The sequence below is a fragment of the Gymnoscopelus braueri genome, assembly GCF_963280865.1.
Source record: "Gymnoscopelus braueri genome assembly, chromosome: 21".
NCBI classification, from domain to species: Eukaryota; Metazoa; Chordata; class Actinopteri; order Myctophiformes; family Myctophidae; genus Gymnoscopelus; species Gymnoscopelus braueri.
The window spans coordinates 24,236,154-24,251,690 of NC_137623.1; the positions used below are offsets into that span (position 1 = coordinate 24,236,154).

Here is a 15,537-nt window from a genome sequence, read left to right on the forward strand (position 1 = left end):
GGTGGTGATATAGAACTTTGAGATGGGGAAAGGGTTGGTTTTAGCAGGAGTTTTGTCCACTCAGCCATTGCAGCGCTAAGCAAACTGCCTCGCTGATATGATGTTTGTGTACTCTGGTAGACTAGCATTATTATTATCATTAATAATAATACTATTAGTATTATATCTATACATCTATCTGTCTACAGTGTACACACACACACACACACGTTTATGTATATCTATATCTATTATACAGTGTGTGTGTGCGCGTGCATGCGTGCGTGCGTATACATAAACACACACACACACACACACACACACACACACACACACACACTTCACATTATTTGTGAACACTGTGAAGAGTGTATTGTGCAGAAGCTTGGATGACATTGAAAATGTGACAGTCAGATGGCAGATTGTTGTGGTCCTAACATTTTGTCTGACGCCAGCGATGGGAAATTCCACTCCATGTTATTGGGATGTTGCATTGTGTCTGGTCTGGAGACCACGGAACATAATTCATATGGAGTCTTGGGACTCGTATTATTCATCAAGATTATGCATAGATTTGCGATTGGAGAGGTTTCATTCCTCGCATGCTCATACAAGTATGTGTGCAGTGAAACGCTGGTGTGGCATATAAGGTGTAGTGTTCCTGCTTAGCATCCCATTTTTATAAGCTGATTATTCATATAGTTTATTTAACAGGGAATAATTTAGCAAAAAACATTGTGAGGAACAGATGTGAAACAGACTTTTTGGTTTGGTGTAAGTAAGCTCTCTAAACTGGTATAATCTATAGGTCAGGTATAATGTGCCCGTCTTTATAATAACACCAGTGGTAATACGATGAGGAAGATCTTGCCTGTGGTAGGAGAAGTGACATAGTGCTGGCACTATTACTGTCACGATCATGTTACACATCATTACTTTGGCACAAAAGGTGTGCCACTGCTCAGACTAAGGGAAAGGCTGCTTGTATTTGGGAGCGATACGAGAGAAGGATTACCTGAGCGCATGCTTTTGTGTTAAATCAAGTGTACATATGAAACCCTTTCACATGATACGGTATGACCCGTGATGATGTCAATATATCATGATTGGATCATCGTAGACGCTATGGTGAAAGGGCTTGCTGTATTCAGCATCAAAAACATTGTACTGTGTAGTAAGCCTGCCAGAAGCCCGGGGGTTTCAACGTTTTTCATGCAAAGGACCCCCTGGCTGAAAGAGAGATGAAGCAGGGACCCCCACTACATATTGTATAACATTGAGTTGCAGATTATACTTTTTCATACATTTCGTAGATAGCTTCATAGACTTGTTGACAGCACTGTTATCAGTGCATGTTGGATTCATGTTAATGTGTATTTTCAGACATTTAACCATTTGAACCGTCAGTCTGACAACACTACTTAACCTTTCACTCTGTACTTGGTCTGCTCTTTTTTTCCCTCTACACCAAACCTCTTTGCCAAAAATAGCTGATATACAAGCTCACAAGTCGCCTCGCTTGTAGATCTGCTGTTTTTGGCTAAAGTTCCCCTCAGAATAGGGGGGTGCTAGGGTTCAAGTGGTTGATGTAAAAAAGAAAAAATCCTATCACACAAAGATTAGGCGGCCCCCCCTGTAGTAACTCGGTCCCGGACCCCCTGTTGAAGACCCCTGCACTGGACTAATAGCTCCCTTGGTCAGGGGGGATTCCACTTTGCATGAAGTAGATGTTTTGTTTCCCATGCGGGAGACCCCTGCACAGGTTGGACTCCAGCCGGTGGTTATATCAGCACATCACAGACAGGGGGTTCACTCTCCATTCCGACATGCTGCCACTCCGACATTGACTTCTAATTGTCGGAGTGGCGGTACCATCCATAAAAAAACACATTCCGCCACTCCGACAAAGTTATGTTCACTGTGTCGGAGTGGCGGAATGTTCCATTTTGGGAATAGTCCCACCATTCCGACAAGGGTAAAGTGCCTAATGGAGATTATTATTATTACCCCTATTGCTTTATGATAACTAAGTTATGTTCACTGTGTCGGAGTGGCGGAATGTTCCATTTTGGGAATAGTCCCACCATTCCGACAAGGGTAAAGTGCCTAATGGAGATTATTATTATTACCCCTATTGCTTTATGATAACTACTCAGGACATGTACCATGTAAACGGGACGGCCCGCCTGGTCGAAACACCAAAGAAACAAGGAATCCACCCGATAACACATTCTAATAGAGCGGAAAACCTTATCTCGTAACTGGAACGGTGGCGTGCTCGTTAAACATTGGATTCTCAACCCCAACTATACGTGATCGAATCCCAATGCTGATGCTCCTTTTATGAAAACCGCTGACCTTTTTTTTTTTTGCCGATAAAGTATAGTTATGGACAGTGGTGTAAAGTAACTAAGTACATTTACTCAAGTACTGTACTTAAGTACGATTTTGAGGTATTTTTACTTTACTGGAGTATTTCCAAATTTCTATACTTTTACTTCTACTCCATTACATCTCAGAGGTTAATATTGTACTTTTACTCCACTACAATTATTTGAAAACTTTAGTTACTAGTTACTTTGTAGATTTTGATTATTATTACAAAACATACAGTAACCACATTGTGAGCTTGTTGATTTTTGAAAAGATGTTTTATGCTTTTTGAACTTGTGAAATGTGACTCTGACATTTAGTACTTTTACTTTTGGTACTTTAAGTACATTTTGATGCCAATACTTTTGTACTTTTACTCAAGTACATTTAGATTTCAGGACTTTTACTTGTAACAGAGTATTTCTACATTGCAGTATTGATATTTTTACTTAAGTAAAACATTTGGGTACTTTTTCCACCACTGGTTATGGACAAAACCATGACGGCGGCGCGCAGTCTCAAGCGAACTTGAGCCACGAGAGGCACCACCGAGCGAGCTAAAGCGAGCGAGTTGCCGTGCCGAACGTTGCGAAGTTCGCTTGAGCCTACTCAGCGCCGTCCGAGTTACGTACCGATAGGGACAGAATAGTAAATCATGTTTTAGGGCAAGCGTTTGCCCCAAACTGTGTGAGTGTGTGTGTGTACATTTCGGCCATTTGAAAATAGCAGATCTACAAGCTGGTCGCCATGCCGCGTTATTATGGATCCCACGCCAGCTCTTGGAAAACCCCGCCCCCGCAAGCTAGTTTAGATGGAGGCCCCGCCCCTTCATTTCACTTCCGTCTACGTCAGTCGCTGTGTGAGAACCACGCCCCTAAAATAAATAAATTCATTTATTTATTTATGTATTTATATCTAGATACGGCAGCTTTGGCATTCCATAGAAAATAGCCAAAGCTTTGGCATTTCGACAGAGAGAGAGAGAGAGAGAGAGAGAGAGAGAGAGAGAGAGAGAGAGAGAGAGAGAGAGAGAGAGAGAGAGAAATAAAGACAATACAACATTTATTTCAAATAGAAAGCATTTATTTATTAATTTATTAATATTATTATTATTCAGTCACTTTGGCATGGAAAGAATCTAGACAATCTAGACAGCCTCGAGCCACGCAGCCTGCCTATAGAGCCAGCCTAGAGCCTGCCTGGAGCCAGCCAGCCTGCCTAAAGCCACCCCTTATATATATCCAATAATGTAATTTTAACTATATATATATATATATATATATATATATATATATATATATATATATAATATATATATATATATATATATATATATATAGCCATGAAAATGAGTTTGGGATTTATGGACTGTCGGAATGGCGGGACTAAATGTCGGAATGGCGGTATGTCGGAATGGTGGTATGTCGGAATGGTGATACGTCGGAATGGCGGTATGTCGGAATGGTGGGATGTCGGAATGGCGGTATGCACCCCACAGACAGATTACAGTACCTCTGATCCAACACTAGCGCTGTCTTCCCCTCCACTGGCTTCTCCACTCTGCTGCGAGGGAAGATGAGGGATTTCCCCCCCGCTTGCACATTGGGGGGGAGGAATCGGGGGTTGAGCAAGAAGTGGTGTCGGTCCTTTAGCCTCTGGAGTTTGTCCCCCTTCTCTGCCATGTTCGTTGCACACAGCTTATTAGACAACTTTGGCCTGGGACGCACCTGGGTTGGTTCCTGAAATGCAAAGGGAGGTGAAATATAGACTGGGAAACAATTGACAACCTCCATTTAATACTGTATACTGTCGACACGTAATTTTTACGTGATTGCCCCAAATATTCAAGCTTTACCAGAAGTGATGGAAACGTTTTACTGTTTGATGTGTTTTAAATGTTACCCTAACCCTTACATTGGTTCTCTATAATCTGTAAGAAACAAAATTATTCATACTGTTTACATGATATTTTCTAATCAATTTGAAACTTGAATATTAGTTAGTCACTGTTATGGGAAGAGTTAAAGCCCTTGACTGCTCACCTCACTGGGTGTTTTACCCTTAATGTCAATGTCTGAGCTAGACTCCAGGGTCAGGGTGGACTCTGAATTCTCCTGCAGGTTAAGGTTGGTGTTTTCTGCCCTGGGAATCAGTGTGTAGTCATCCTCCTGAGGCTCTCTGCAAACGTGCATTTGGTAAGTGAAAGTAGGAATTGCATAGTGAGGGTCGGACTTCACTGAAAAGGACAAGAGAAAACAGTTAATCGATGTTAGGGATGTTAGTCAATATGTTATAAATCATATCATGTCATAAATCAAGGCAGCAACCTGAGGGTGCTTCTACGAGTGGCGCTGGTTTTGTCAGGTAGTCCTGGGGACAAATCAGATTGTTCCTTTTGAGAAGATCGTTGTCCACACTCGTCACAAACGCTGATCTGACTGAAGAAGAAAGGGATGAAATTAAAGAAGCTTTAACTACATGAACCCTGGCATCCTTATTCTGGGCATGTCATAATAAGCGAGCAAGCATTTGGCAAAAATAGGCAAACATTTGCCGAAAATAGCAGCTTTATAAGCTCACAACGTGTCGCAACGGAGCGTGATGTGAGCTTGTAGATCGGTCGCGTTTGGCAAAGAGGTTTGGTGTAGAGGGAAAGAAGAAGGGGACCAAAGATAGAACCTTGGGGTCAACAAAATAGGGTTAAACTGTTAAAGAATATATTCTCTTTTTTGTTCACAGTGAACATAGAAATATTAACGCTTAGTCACCCCTGCCCTCCAAACAGTTGAACAAAACAATGAACAAAAACTTGACTTATAAAGCACCATTCAAAATGATACTGATGGTACATTAGGAACACAGTCTAAAAGTGAAGAAAAGGCTGCACACTCGTAGCCACGATGCAGGATAATTCATTGAATATTATTGGGTATTCAATGAAAGATCCTGCATCGTGGCTATGAGTGTGCAGCCTTTTCTTCACTTTTAGACTTATTTACCAAGGTCAGCAGCACCTCATCAATACTGCTGTGCGCCCTTTGTTTGCCAGATTAGGAAGGTAGACCACAGCTGTCTCTTCTTCCCAAACATCTTCAGCGATGCAGCACAATACAGTACAACTCTTATGCAGTGTAATACTCTACGGTACAGTACATTTACAGCACAACACAAGTGCAGATCAATAACAGACATGAATCCATAAGTCAGTTTGCATCTCACCTGGAAGGATCCCCAGCTGATCATAAGTCTCTCCCACCTCCTCTAACAGTCTCTCGTGCGCTTGGTTTTCTGTGGCTGTGGCACGAACCCGGGCCTGTATTATGTGGTTCTCCAGCATGTCTGCCTCTTTTATACGCTGGGTGTACTCAGTATGGGCCTGTAACAAAATCAGACAGTAGTAGTATATCCTTTACATTGTAAAATATACAGTATTGTCTTTGAGGATAGGTAGGCTACAAACATGTTCTCAAACATGTGGTTCTCAAACATGTCCATGTCAAGGATCCCCCAAATTGATACGTACGGTATTAGGTCGTACCCTCATTTGAAAAGATTTGAACACCCACAAAGATTTGGCAAGATTTGTAAAAAAAAAAAAAAAAAAAAAATCCACTTCCTTTTTAAGTCTACATTCCAGCTGATCCTGGAAGCACCTTCAATGCACTTTTAAGACACTTTTATCTCCTGTGAGCACCTCACCTTTTTCTCTTGTATCGGGACCACTTGGAACCACCTCAAGGACCCCTGGGGGTCCCTGGACCCCACTTTGAGAACCACTACACACAGTACCTGCTGAAGTTCTTCAACATATTTGTCATGGTAGTCACTTCCTCCCCTCTTCGTCTTGGCGAGGTTGGCAGACGTGTCTCTACCGATGACCTCTGTTGTGTACAGGTCCTTGAAAATGCTGGCCAGCACATGAGAAATATCCTAATGTATAGTGAAGAGGAAATGTTAGGACAGTTAACTGCAAAGAAAGGGTTTGCCGGTCTAAATATTTTTAAATAACCATATATTAACTGTGTGATTCTAACCTGTGTTTTTTCTGATGTAGGTCTATGGCGGAGCATGGACATGTCAAACCCCGGTTTGAGTTGTGTCTCAGATTCTTCCAGCATGGTTGCTGTAAAGTAGGCTACAAGCTGGTGAATCAGTCAATTGTTTTGTATACCATTTATTAATCAGAAAAAGTACATATATAATAAATAATACTTTTATTTAAGTAAAAAAATGCAGTACTTTTTCCACCACTGAATAAAGCTATCCTAAACCATCAGTTTGATAAACCATCATTCAGCCAGGCAAGAACTACACACAACCATGGAGGTATTGGACTGCAATGAATAAAGAAATTGGCTATAACTGCAACATTATGTAAATGAGCATTAAGTCAAAATTGTACTTTTACTAAAGAGCTTACATACAACTAACAGGTTTCAGTCATTGTTTTGCCAGTACAATACAGACCTGTAAGGTATTTTAAACTATCAACTGCTTGTTGCTTGTCAGCCATGATTGTGGACACTTGGTAGCCATAGCGACGGTCTGACGTTCTTAAAGGCACAGGCCATAGGAATGGAATCAACATGAAAAGGGGCCTGCCTGCACAATTCCTTTTGTCTTGTAAAACCAGTGGTGTAAAGAAACAGAATACACTTCTTTAAATATATCTTGATGCCAATACTTTTGTACATTACTTTAACTAAATAACATTGTGAACACAGGCCTTTTACTTGTAAGAGTATTTTTATATTGTGGTATTGATCCTCTTCATTGCAAGTGGTGGAAGAAGTAACCTACTCAGATGATGTACTTCAGTAATGTAGCAATACAACAATTTAGAAATACTGCTGTATACTGTAAGTATAGGCTACAAGTCCTGCATTCACTTGAGTAAAAAAGTATGAAAGTATATAGCCTATTGTCATCCAATATACTTACAGTACCAAACGTAAAGGTTTGGCACAATGGCCTATTTCACAGTCATATTATTGGATTGTAAACCATGCATTAATGTGGTCATCACTTTAATGTTGTACGGTGGTTATGGAGCTGTTTGTTTTGTATGAATCATCAAAATCTGCAAAGTAACTAAACCTGTCGGCTGTCTAATAATTGTAGTAGAAAAAATATACAATATTTGCCTGGCTCTGAGATATAGTTGAGTAGAAGTATAAAGTTTCAAAAATGGAAATACTCAAGTAAAGTAAAAAAGTATACTTCAGTAGGCCTACAGTACTTACTTACAACTAGAAACTAAGAATGTTTTGTTTGTTTACAGGCGTGTTTCTTTTGTTTCTTTAGAGGGGTGGGCTATTATTTATTTCACCGGCAGGCCTGCATCAATGTACTGCAGCCAATAATCTGAGAATAACAACTCTGGACCCCCTGATATATGTTCTGTACATGCTAAAGTAATTTGGACCTGCTAGTCAATATACTATTAATATTGGCATTTATCAAATAAAATAAAAGTCTTGGCTTTGTAATAGGATGATCTTTCTGTGCAGGCTTGGCAGCCAACCTGATGCAGTAGCCCATAAGCCAGAGGCTGACTTGAAATGCTAGATGCAACATGCTTGATAGGAGAATATTTGGCATCACAAATACCAATAAACTGTAGCATGTTTTACTGAGATTTTCTCACAGAGGAGCACAACCTCTGTCTTGAAAGTAACGTTAGAGCAGAGCATGTTTAAAGTTTATATCTTGTATGCATTGATGGAACTATATATGCATGCAAGAAGAATACAGTCTCACCTGTGAATGAGCACCATGGTGTTAAACTGGGTGTGTCTGAAAAATATTGCCAACACACTTATAGGTGATGATGTGCAGGCTATTGTGCACTAATAACCTTTACGTAAACGTAGATCCTCTATAATTGAAGACCTCTGGGTAACATGTACAGCCATGCAAAAAGACAATGATTCTGCAATGTGTGTAGGGCATTCAGTATCGTCCAAAACACCGGGCGGGAACAAAATACTTGACTCTGCTGACTAACTCACATCATGGTCATGATGTGCTCAAGTGGGTCACTCAAAGAGGCAATTGTTGAGTTCACTTTGTAGTTCCTCGTGGTTTTTGCCAAACAGACTGTTATTTCACAAGGCCTAACCCCAAGCACGAGAGTTCGTAGGACAAGAACTGGCTGGCAGAGTCTTGTAATACAGAAGCACAAGGAGGGTTCTGTCTCCGAGGTCCAGTCTCAGTCTGCTCGCATTCTGATGCGAGCAGATTGCATTGCATTGCATTTGGCACACAGGTCTGTGTGCCAAATGCACCAAAAGCAAATCCGTGAAGTGTTTCTCAAAGGACTTAAGGAGTCTCCCCAAATAAAACCAATAAAGAACTGTAAATTTAGACCATAACTGGACAAAGTGAAATTAGTGAAAATGCTATTTTAGTTATTTTAATGACCAAAAAATGTAATTAAATAAATAGCAGTATTACTGCTATGGCAAGTCAGTTTGTAAACTGCATCAATGTAGTGTCTTAGCTCAAATTCAAAGGTCCCTGGTACCAGGCCTGAAATGTTTCTTTTTTTCCTGAAATTTTTAAATTGACCAGGAGTTGCTTGGACATTTATTTGCATGACCCACCCACCAACACCTGCTCTCAGCCTATACGAGTTGCTTATAGAAGATTGATACTATGGGCTGTTACTTACAACAGCAACAGAGCAATTTGTGCCGCTGTCCCGTGGTGGTGTTGTGCGTCCCCACGGGACAGCGGCACAAATTGCTCATATACTGCCCTTTAATATTCACTATATACTGAGCTCAAGCTGAAGGGCTTTGTACTAGATCTTTTTCATTCAACGAACTATAGATTCTGTGTTGGCCTATACCTGTTGCAATACCCTATACCCTAACCCCCCCCCCCCCCTGATACAGGTAATGGCAATAAGATGAGCAGACATTGTGATATGATTTATGACGCCACACACCACATCAATCTTTAACCAAACCCCATATGGGTAACCGGAGTCCCTCAGGTTTCTACACTAGTGTCTTTTCTGTTTTGTGTTATTGTGGGGAAAGCTTTCGCTGAAAATAGCCTATCGACAAGCTCACAACTCTTGTCGATCTGCTATTTTCAGCGAAAGCCTTCCCCGAAATAAGGATGCTGGTTGCTGGGGTTTAAGTGGTTAATGGGTGAGACAGGTAGAGCTACTGTACAAAGAGAGGAGGAGAGAGAGAGAGAGAAGTGTCCACACCTATAAACCAGAGCTGCCAGGTCTATCTCAGGTTACCCAAGGTAATAACAGGGAAACACCCCAGACTTACCCAATATACTGTCAGACTTACAGCACATACCATGACAAAAAGCCCACCCACCATGACATTGATCTAATAATAAACCACGTTCTATTCATTTGTTGTAAGTTATACGGTAAAGTACCAGTGTTTATGTGCTAAAGCCAACCTATACCAGTGGTGGAAAGTAACTAAGTACATTTACTCAAGTACTGTATTTTTACATATACTGGAGTGTTTCCCATTTTCAATACTTTTACTTCTACTCCACTACATCTTAGAGGAACATATTGTACTTTTACTCCACAACAATTATTTGAAAACTTTAGTTACTATACTTTGTAGATTTTTATTATACATTAACCACTTCAGCCCTATGTATACTTAAGCTACATTTGAAAATAGCAGATCTGCTATTTTCAAAGCATTTTTATACATTTGGAAACTTGCATAATAACATTCTGCATAATGAGTACCTTTACTTTTAGTACTTAAGTATATTATAATGCCAATAATGTTGTACTTTTTACTCGAGTAAACTTTTAATACTGGACTTTTCCTTGTAACAGAGTATATCTACATTGCAGTATTGATACTTTTACTCAAGTAAAAAAAATGCCTGCCTACTGTCAGAAGTCCATAGCAAAGGCGCAGCCTCGTGGGCTAGACTGCTGCACGAATCAAAGTCATGAGTAAACAGAGGAGCCTACTTGTCAAACCGGTGTGGCAGTGGGTGTGGACTGACTGAGGGCATAAGAGCGCGATGGGTTGGCATTCGCTGCTGCATACTGTCTGGGTTAGTGGCTCAGAGGTGGACACAAGTACATACTCCTCCTGAGACTGGGGAAAGAAGGCTACTTGATCGTCAATATAGTCAACATTGGACTTTGGGGTGTATACCAGATCATTTACAACAGGAGGAGACGCGGAGTCGAGTTTTGCCAACGGACGCATGCTGACTTCTGACTGATCATAACAGAATGGAATCAAACGGCACAGCGGGCAAACATGGTGAGTTGATAACAGTGGCACAGCAGCACTGCAGACTGGAAATTAATGTCATCACCAGAGACATTTTACTAACTCAGGACAATTGGATCAAAGTTACACAACGTGCGTAATTTTGTTGTTCCACAGCAAGCAGACCAGTGCGCAATACGCAGTTTTACGCGCAGATTTCTTTTACTTTGCTGATATCTTATCTGTCTTATGTCTTCATAGCCTATACTCATGAACCATGGACCATGATGTCAGCCTTCCCATATCCTTAGATCAAGACTCTCGTAGATGTATTTTTTTTTAATCGATTTTGACATTGTATATAATTAATAAATAGTCTTGTTAAAAAAAATATCGATACAAAAAAGTATTGATCTAAGGCTAGTCTATGATCACCTGAGTTAAATACATTTGTCAACTATATAGCTACATGGTCTTGGAAATATCAACATTTCTACAGTTATATTATGTTGTTAATATAGGCTACTGGGGGGGGGGGGGTCTGCATGACGTACTTTTCAATGATCAAACCTAACTTGTAGCAGTAGAGATCATTGATTGTAGTTTTATACATAGCCCTCCATGGGGTGGCGCTGTTGCACAGCTCACTAATGCACGCAATTACCGTTGCCAGATTGAGATCCATTTCAACATTGGATATTTAATTGGCGTGTTAATTGTGATGAAGAGACACAGAGGTGATCACCTATAAAGCTCACCTGCTATGTAGGCAGTGGTCAAAAATTGATTTACCTGTTGTAGTAGCTAGCTATTTATTTAGTAGGCTACTGTTTTGGTTTTCGGTGAATGGCTGTTGTTAATTGTTTAATATTGTGTTATTTTTCTGTTGTTGATCTTTGTTTATGCAAAGCACTTTGGGCTGCATTTGATGTCATGAAAGGTGCTATACAAATAAAGTGTATTATTATTATTTATTATTAATTCCTGTTCAATCCAACCTGTTTTATTGACCCCACAACAGTTAAGAGACGACTTTTCTTTGGCGTTGAATGAAATCCTTTCACAAATTCACAGTAGGATCAAAAATCTAAAAACACAGTTTTTCTGCTGGGCCTGCAGCATAGAGCATACTATAGTGTTGCTGGATGCATGCTGCTGCTTGTATGACCTGGAGAAGTAGTGTTAGAAACCCAAGTAGAAGTAGACACGCCCCACCAGACGAGGGAGACGAATTCTTCTTCAGAGGAAAGCGGGGATAGAGCCACCTGATCTGGCGGGGATCGATCTTTGTATTTACTAGTAAATGTCGTGTCTACATACATGTAAGCGTCCTAAGAGGACCTCATCCCAGGAACGGCTGTTCCAAGAGCACGTGAGAAAGATTGCGCAGGAGAATGGGAAACGCTTAGGTAAGGAAGTTTTTCCAGGAGGCGATCAATCAGACTATACCTGATCCCTGAGCTTGCGTGTGTGTGTGTGTGTGTGTGTGTGTGTGTGTGTGTGTGTGTGTGTGTGTGTGTGTGTGTGCGTGCGTGCGTTAGTGCTGAAAGACACGCGTGCACTTTGATCTTTTTTTGCACGGAGGAACACCTTCGCCTTACCTCGGTTAACCTGAATAACGTTAACTTCTGCCAATCTCCCCATCTCTGTCTACTAGTGTCTACTGTTGTGCATGTGATCACTGATCATATTCACAATGTGGGCTCGTATATGCTCTGTTGCGTGCTACTGTCAGTGGTTGGAAAGACAAGTAACTAAGTATATGTACTGTCTGTACTTCTAAGTACAAATTTGAGGATTCTTTACTTTACTGGAGGCCTCATTTTCAGTAGGCCTACTTTTACTTCTACTCCACAGTGTATTTTGTTAGCAATACTTTTGTTGCCTATATACTTTTACGCAAGTACATTTTGAATTCCGGACTTTTACTTGTAACAAGAGTATTGCTACATTGCAGTATTGATACTTTTACTTAAGTAAAAAAAAAAATATAGTACTGTTCCCACCAACTGGTGATCACTGATCATATTCACAATGTAGGCTCTTATCTGCTGTTGCGTGCTACGGCAGCCTGTGTGTTGTTGTTGGTTGTAAATAGTTGTGCTGCCATTGCTATGGGAGAGTCTCTTTAAAAGGCTGCTCTTGTTGCCTGGAGGCAGTGAATTCTTTGGGTCTGTGAGAACTGCATGTGTGGTTGGTTGCCTGACTGACGCATGATGAGAGAGAGGGCCATTGAAAACAATGTCATTCTTGTAAACAAATTGATCTTTGGTTGTGGTGATCACTGATGATGATGATGATCACATAAACATCTATACATGATGGAGCGTTTCGTCAGTCATTGGTTCATTTGAGTAGTTCTTATATAAGCAGGAGTTTTACACACACATCCATGTTTCAATTCAAATATCCTATTGGTGCACTGATCAATAAGTGTTTCCATTTGTGAAACAAACTAGACTAATCACAGATGCAACCTGGAAGGTCTCATGACATTCAAAGATGGCCTGCTTTTAAACACCTGTATACCAGATATTACGCAGTTATAACCTAATATTGATGTGGAATATACAGACAGAAAATATAAACTCTAGTCCTTTGTTGGTTGTTAGAGTAGCCTACAGTTTCTTTATACATTTCTGCTCTTTAAAGTTTAAAGAAAATAAATGTTACCCTTTGTTTTTTCCCCTTCTCTATATAGCTCTATTGATAGGCCTAAACAGCTGGTGGCTACAGCCTTCATACCATTACCCAGGTGTTTTCAGGCTATCTTCAGGACATCTCTACAAGTTTAGGCTACCCTAAAATATGCATGTTAACACACCTTGAAGGAGTTCTTTTAAGCTCAAAACCAGACCATTACTTTTCTGCGGTGCGTGTATTTGACTAAATGTAATTAACAGAGTCAGACATGGATAGAGACAGATGTCTCTCGGGACAAATTACTAAATGTGTCAATCTAATTTGTTAGCCGCTGGCTCAGAGGCATCAATGGCCGTGCTGCTCAGTAAAATCAGGAGTTAATGCATCTAAAGTGCATTTGTACACTAGTCCAGTGGTTCCAAAACTGGGACGGGACCTCCAGGCGGGTCCCCAAGCTATTTTGGGGGGTCCCCAGATGATTAGCTTAATGTGCAACATTGTTTTCTCACTCAACAGTAAAGGGGGGGGGTCCCCAGTTCAAATATGATTATTTTGCTGGGTCAAGGCCTGAAATGGCCCTACTCTGCGCAGTTAAACTAACTAATGTTGCCAAGTACCCTACTCTCCATCATGGCATATCTTGCCTCATGAACTAGGGTTGTCATGACCATGACATTTTATACATGATTTAATTGTCATTCAAACAATTGCATTTAACAGTTTAATTTAGTTTTTTGGCATTGAACATATAATAAAAACTGCATTTCTGTTTGGCTTTTAGGCTTTGTAAACTCGTGGGCAGATGTGATGACAAATAACTTATATAAATACACAAATAAATTGCTGACTGACTCATTTTATACCGTTGTGAGCTGATGACTATGACGATTATGACGATGTAAAATAATTGCGATTATCTCAAATAATTGCGATCGGGCGATTATGTAATAATAGTGACAGGCCTACTGTACAATCAAAAAGGTGAAGCTCGTGACCTTTTCTCTTCCTTTTAGCGTGGTTACTGATTACTAAGCATAAAGAGAGGAACAGGAAATCATCTGCTCCTTTCAAACACATGAATCATGTCAGTGATTTGTCAGTGAGGGGTCATGTTCCCAAAACATTTCAATGGTTGACATGTCATATTATTAACAACAAATAGAAGAGCACACACATCCAAACAAAAAGGAAAAAGTTGCCGGGCAGAAGTGAACAACAGGTAATAGCTTTATTTAAAAAAATCTTTATTTACCCAGGGGAGGTTCGCTGAGAACAACTTCTCTTTTTCAGGAACGCCCTGCCTCACAATCGAACCGGGAACCTTTCGGTTACTTACAAACACGCTCCTCTAACCTTTAGGCCACCGCTGCCCCAATTACCACCAAAAATGTGACGTTTCGAGCCGGGCCGGCTCTTACTCACTCATTCAAGGAAGTGTCTGAGGAAGAACCAACCCGCCTCGAAACGTCAAATTTTTGGTGGTAACACACCCATTACCGTTGGAGCATATTCCAGTGTGCGGTCTCTAAATTCGTCTACTGACATGTCATATTGCCTTTTCTGTCACATAATTTTCTGCTTAAGAGCTTAGTTAAGGATGACACGCTGCTCCTGGTCACAGTAAGGTCAGTTAAGTCAGTGGTCCTTAAACATTTTCACGTCAAGGATCCCCAAAGTGTGTATAAATAAATGTAAATGTATTTGGCCGCCCGCCGAGCACCGTCTGAAAATATTTTGTTCCATGGACTTGTTTTTCCAAGATTTGTGTTTTTAAAATGTTTCAAAAAAGTCCCCAAATTTTTCAAATTTTTAAGATATTTTAGAAAATAGCACAACACTTTGCTATTTTTAAATAGCCAATGCATATACGTATGGTTAAAGGTATTAAACTGATTTTGATGCTATATAAACAAATTTAGCGGTAGAGCCCCCAGGAACGCCCTCAAGGACCCCCTGCGGGTCCGCCGCTGACCGCACTTTGAGAACCACTGAGTTACGTGCTGAAGCGTTTGCATAGTGACGTGCAGGATACCACGGTGCCACGGAGGGAATTCAGGCTCCAACCCAAACGCAGATTTTTGCAGAGGCGGCACTGAATGCTTTGTTCAGTCCTCCTCCTCGGTGCCTGGCCGGGCCAGAGAAACATAAACAACCTCTGTGACTCCGTGGCAAGACCTCGTAAAAAATGTCTGTAATGTAGTGGGGCTGCCCACACCCGTGACAAGGTCGGGGCATAACAGAAATGTAGTGAACGCACTGGGTACCCTCTGTTTACGGACTCAAATGTCAGTTTCGTACCGAGCAAGCAGCCCTGCCTAAA

At 40.8% G+C, this 15,537-nt stretch overlaps 2 protein-coding genes across 3 annotated transcripts in view; one reads left to right on the plus strand and one right to left on the minus strand.

Annotated features, from left to right (window-relative positions):
- The window catches only part of dlec1 (DLEC1 cilia and flagella associated protein), a gene marked incomplete at its 5' end in the record, with an annotated part of 34,234 nt that extends 27,764 nt beyond the window's left edge, over positions 1-6,470 (minus strand). Inside the window, 6 exons of the mRNA XM_080417454.1 lie at positions 3,865-4,091; positions 4,395-4,588; positions 4,680-4,790; positions 5,572-5,728; positions 6,142-6,282; positions 6,387-6,470. Of these exons, the coding sequence (XP_080273580.1) occupies positions 3,865-4,091; positions 4,395-4,588; positions 4,680-4,790; positions 5,572-5,728; positions 6,142-6,282; positions 6,387-6,470 (914 nt within the window). The remainder of the gene's footprint in view (positions 1-3,864; positions 4,092-4,394; positions 4,589-4,679; positions 4,791-5,571; positions 5,729-6,141; positions 6,283-6,386) is intronic.
- A 3,940-nt stretch (positions 6,471-10,410) lies between these two features.
- Positions 10,411-15,537, plus strand: part of plcd1a (phospholipase C, delta 1a) — a 34,360-nt gene continuing 29,233 nt past the window's right edge. The window contains exon 1 of one of the 2 annotated variants that reach the window (XM_080418149.1): positions 10,411-10,625. In XM_080418149.1, the coding sequence (XP_080274275.1) occupies positions 10,595-10,625 (31 nt within the window). In that variant the 5' untranslated portion in view covers positions 10,411-10,594. Of the gene's footprint in view, positions 10,626-11,816; positions 11,984-15,537 lie in introns of those variants that run through there. The other variant, XM_080418148.1, reaches the window with a different exon arrangement.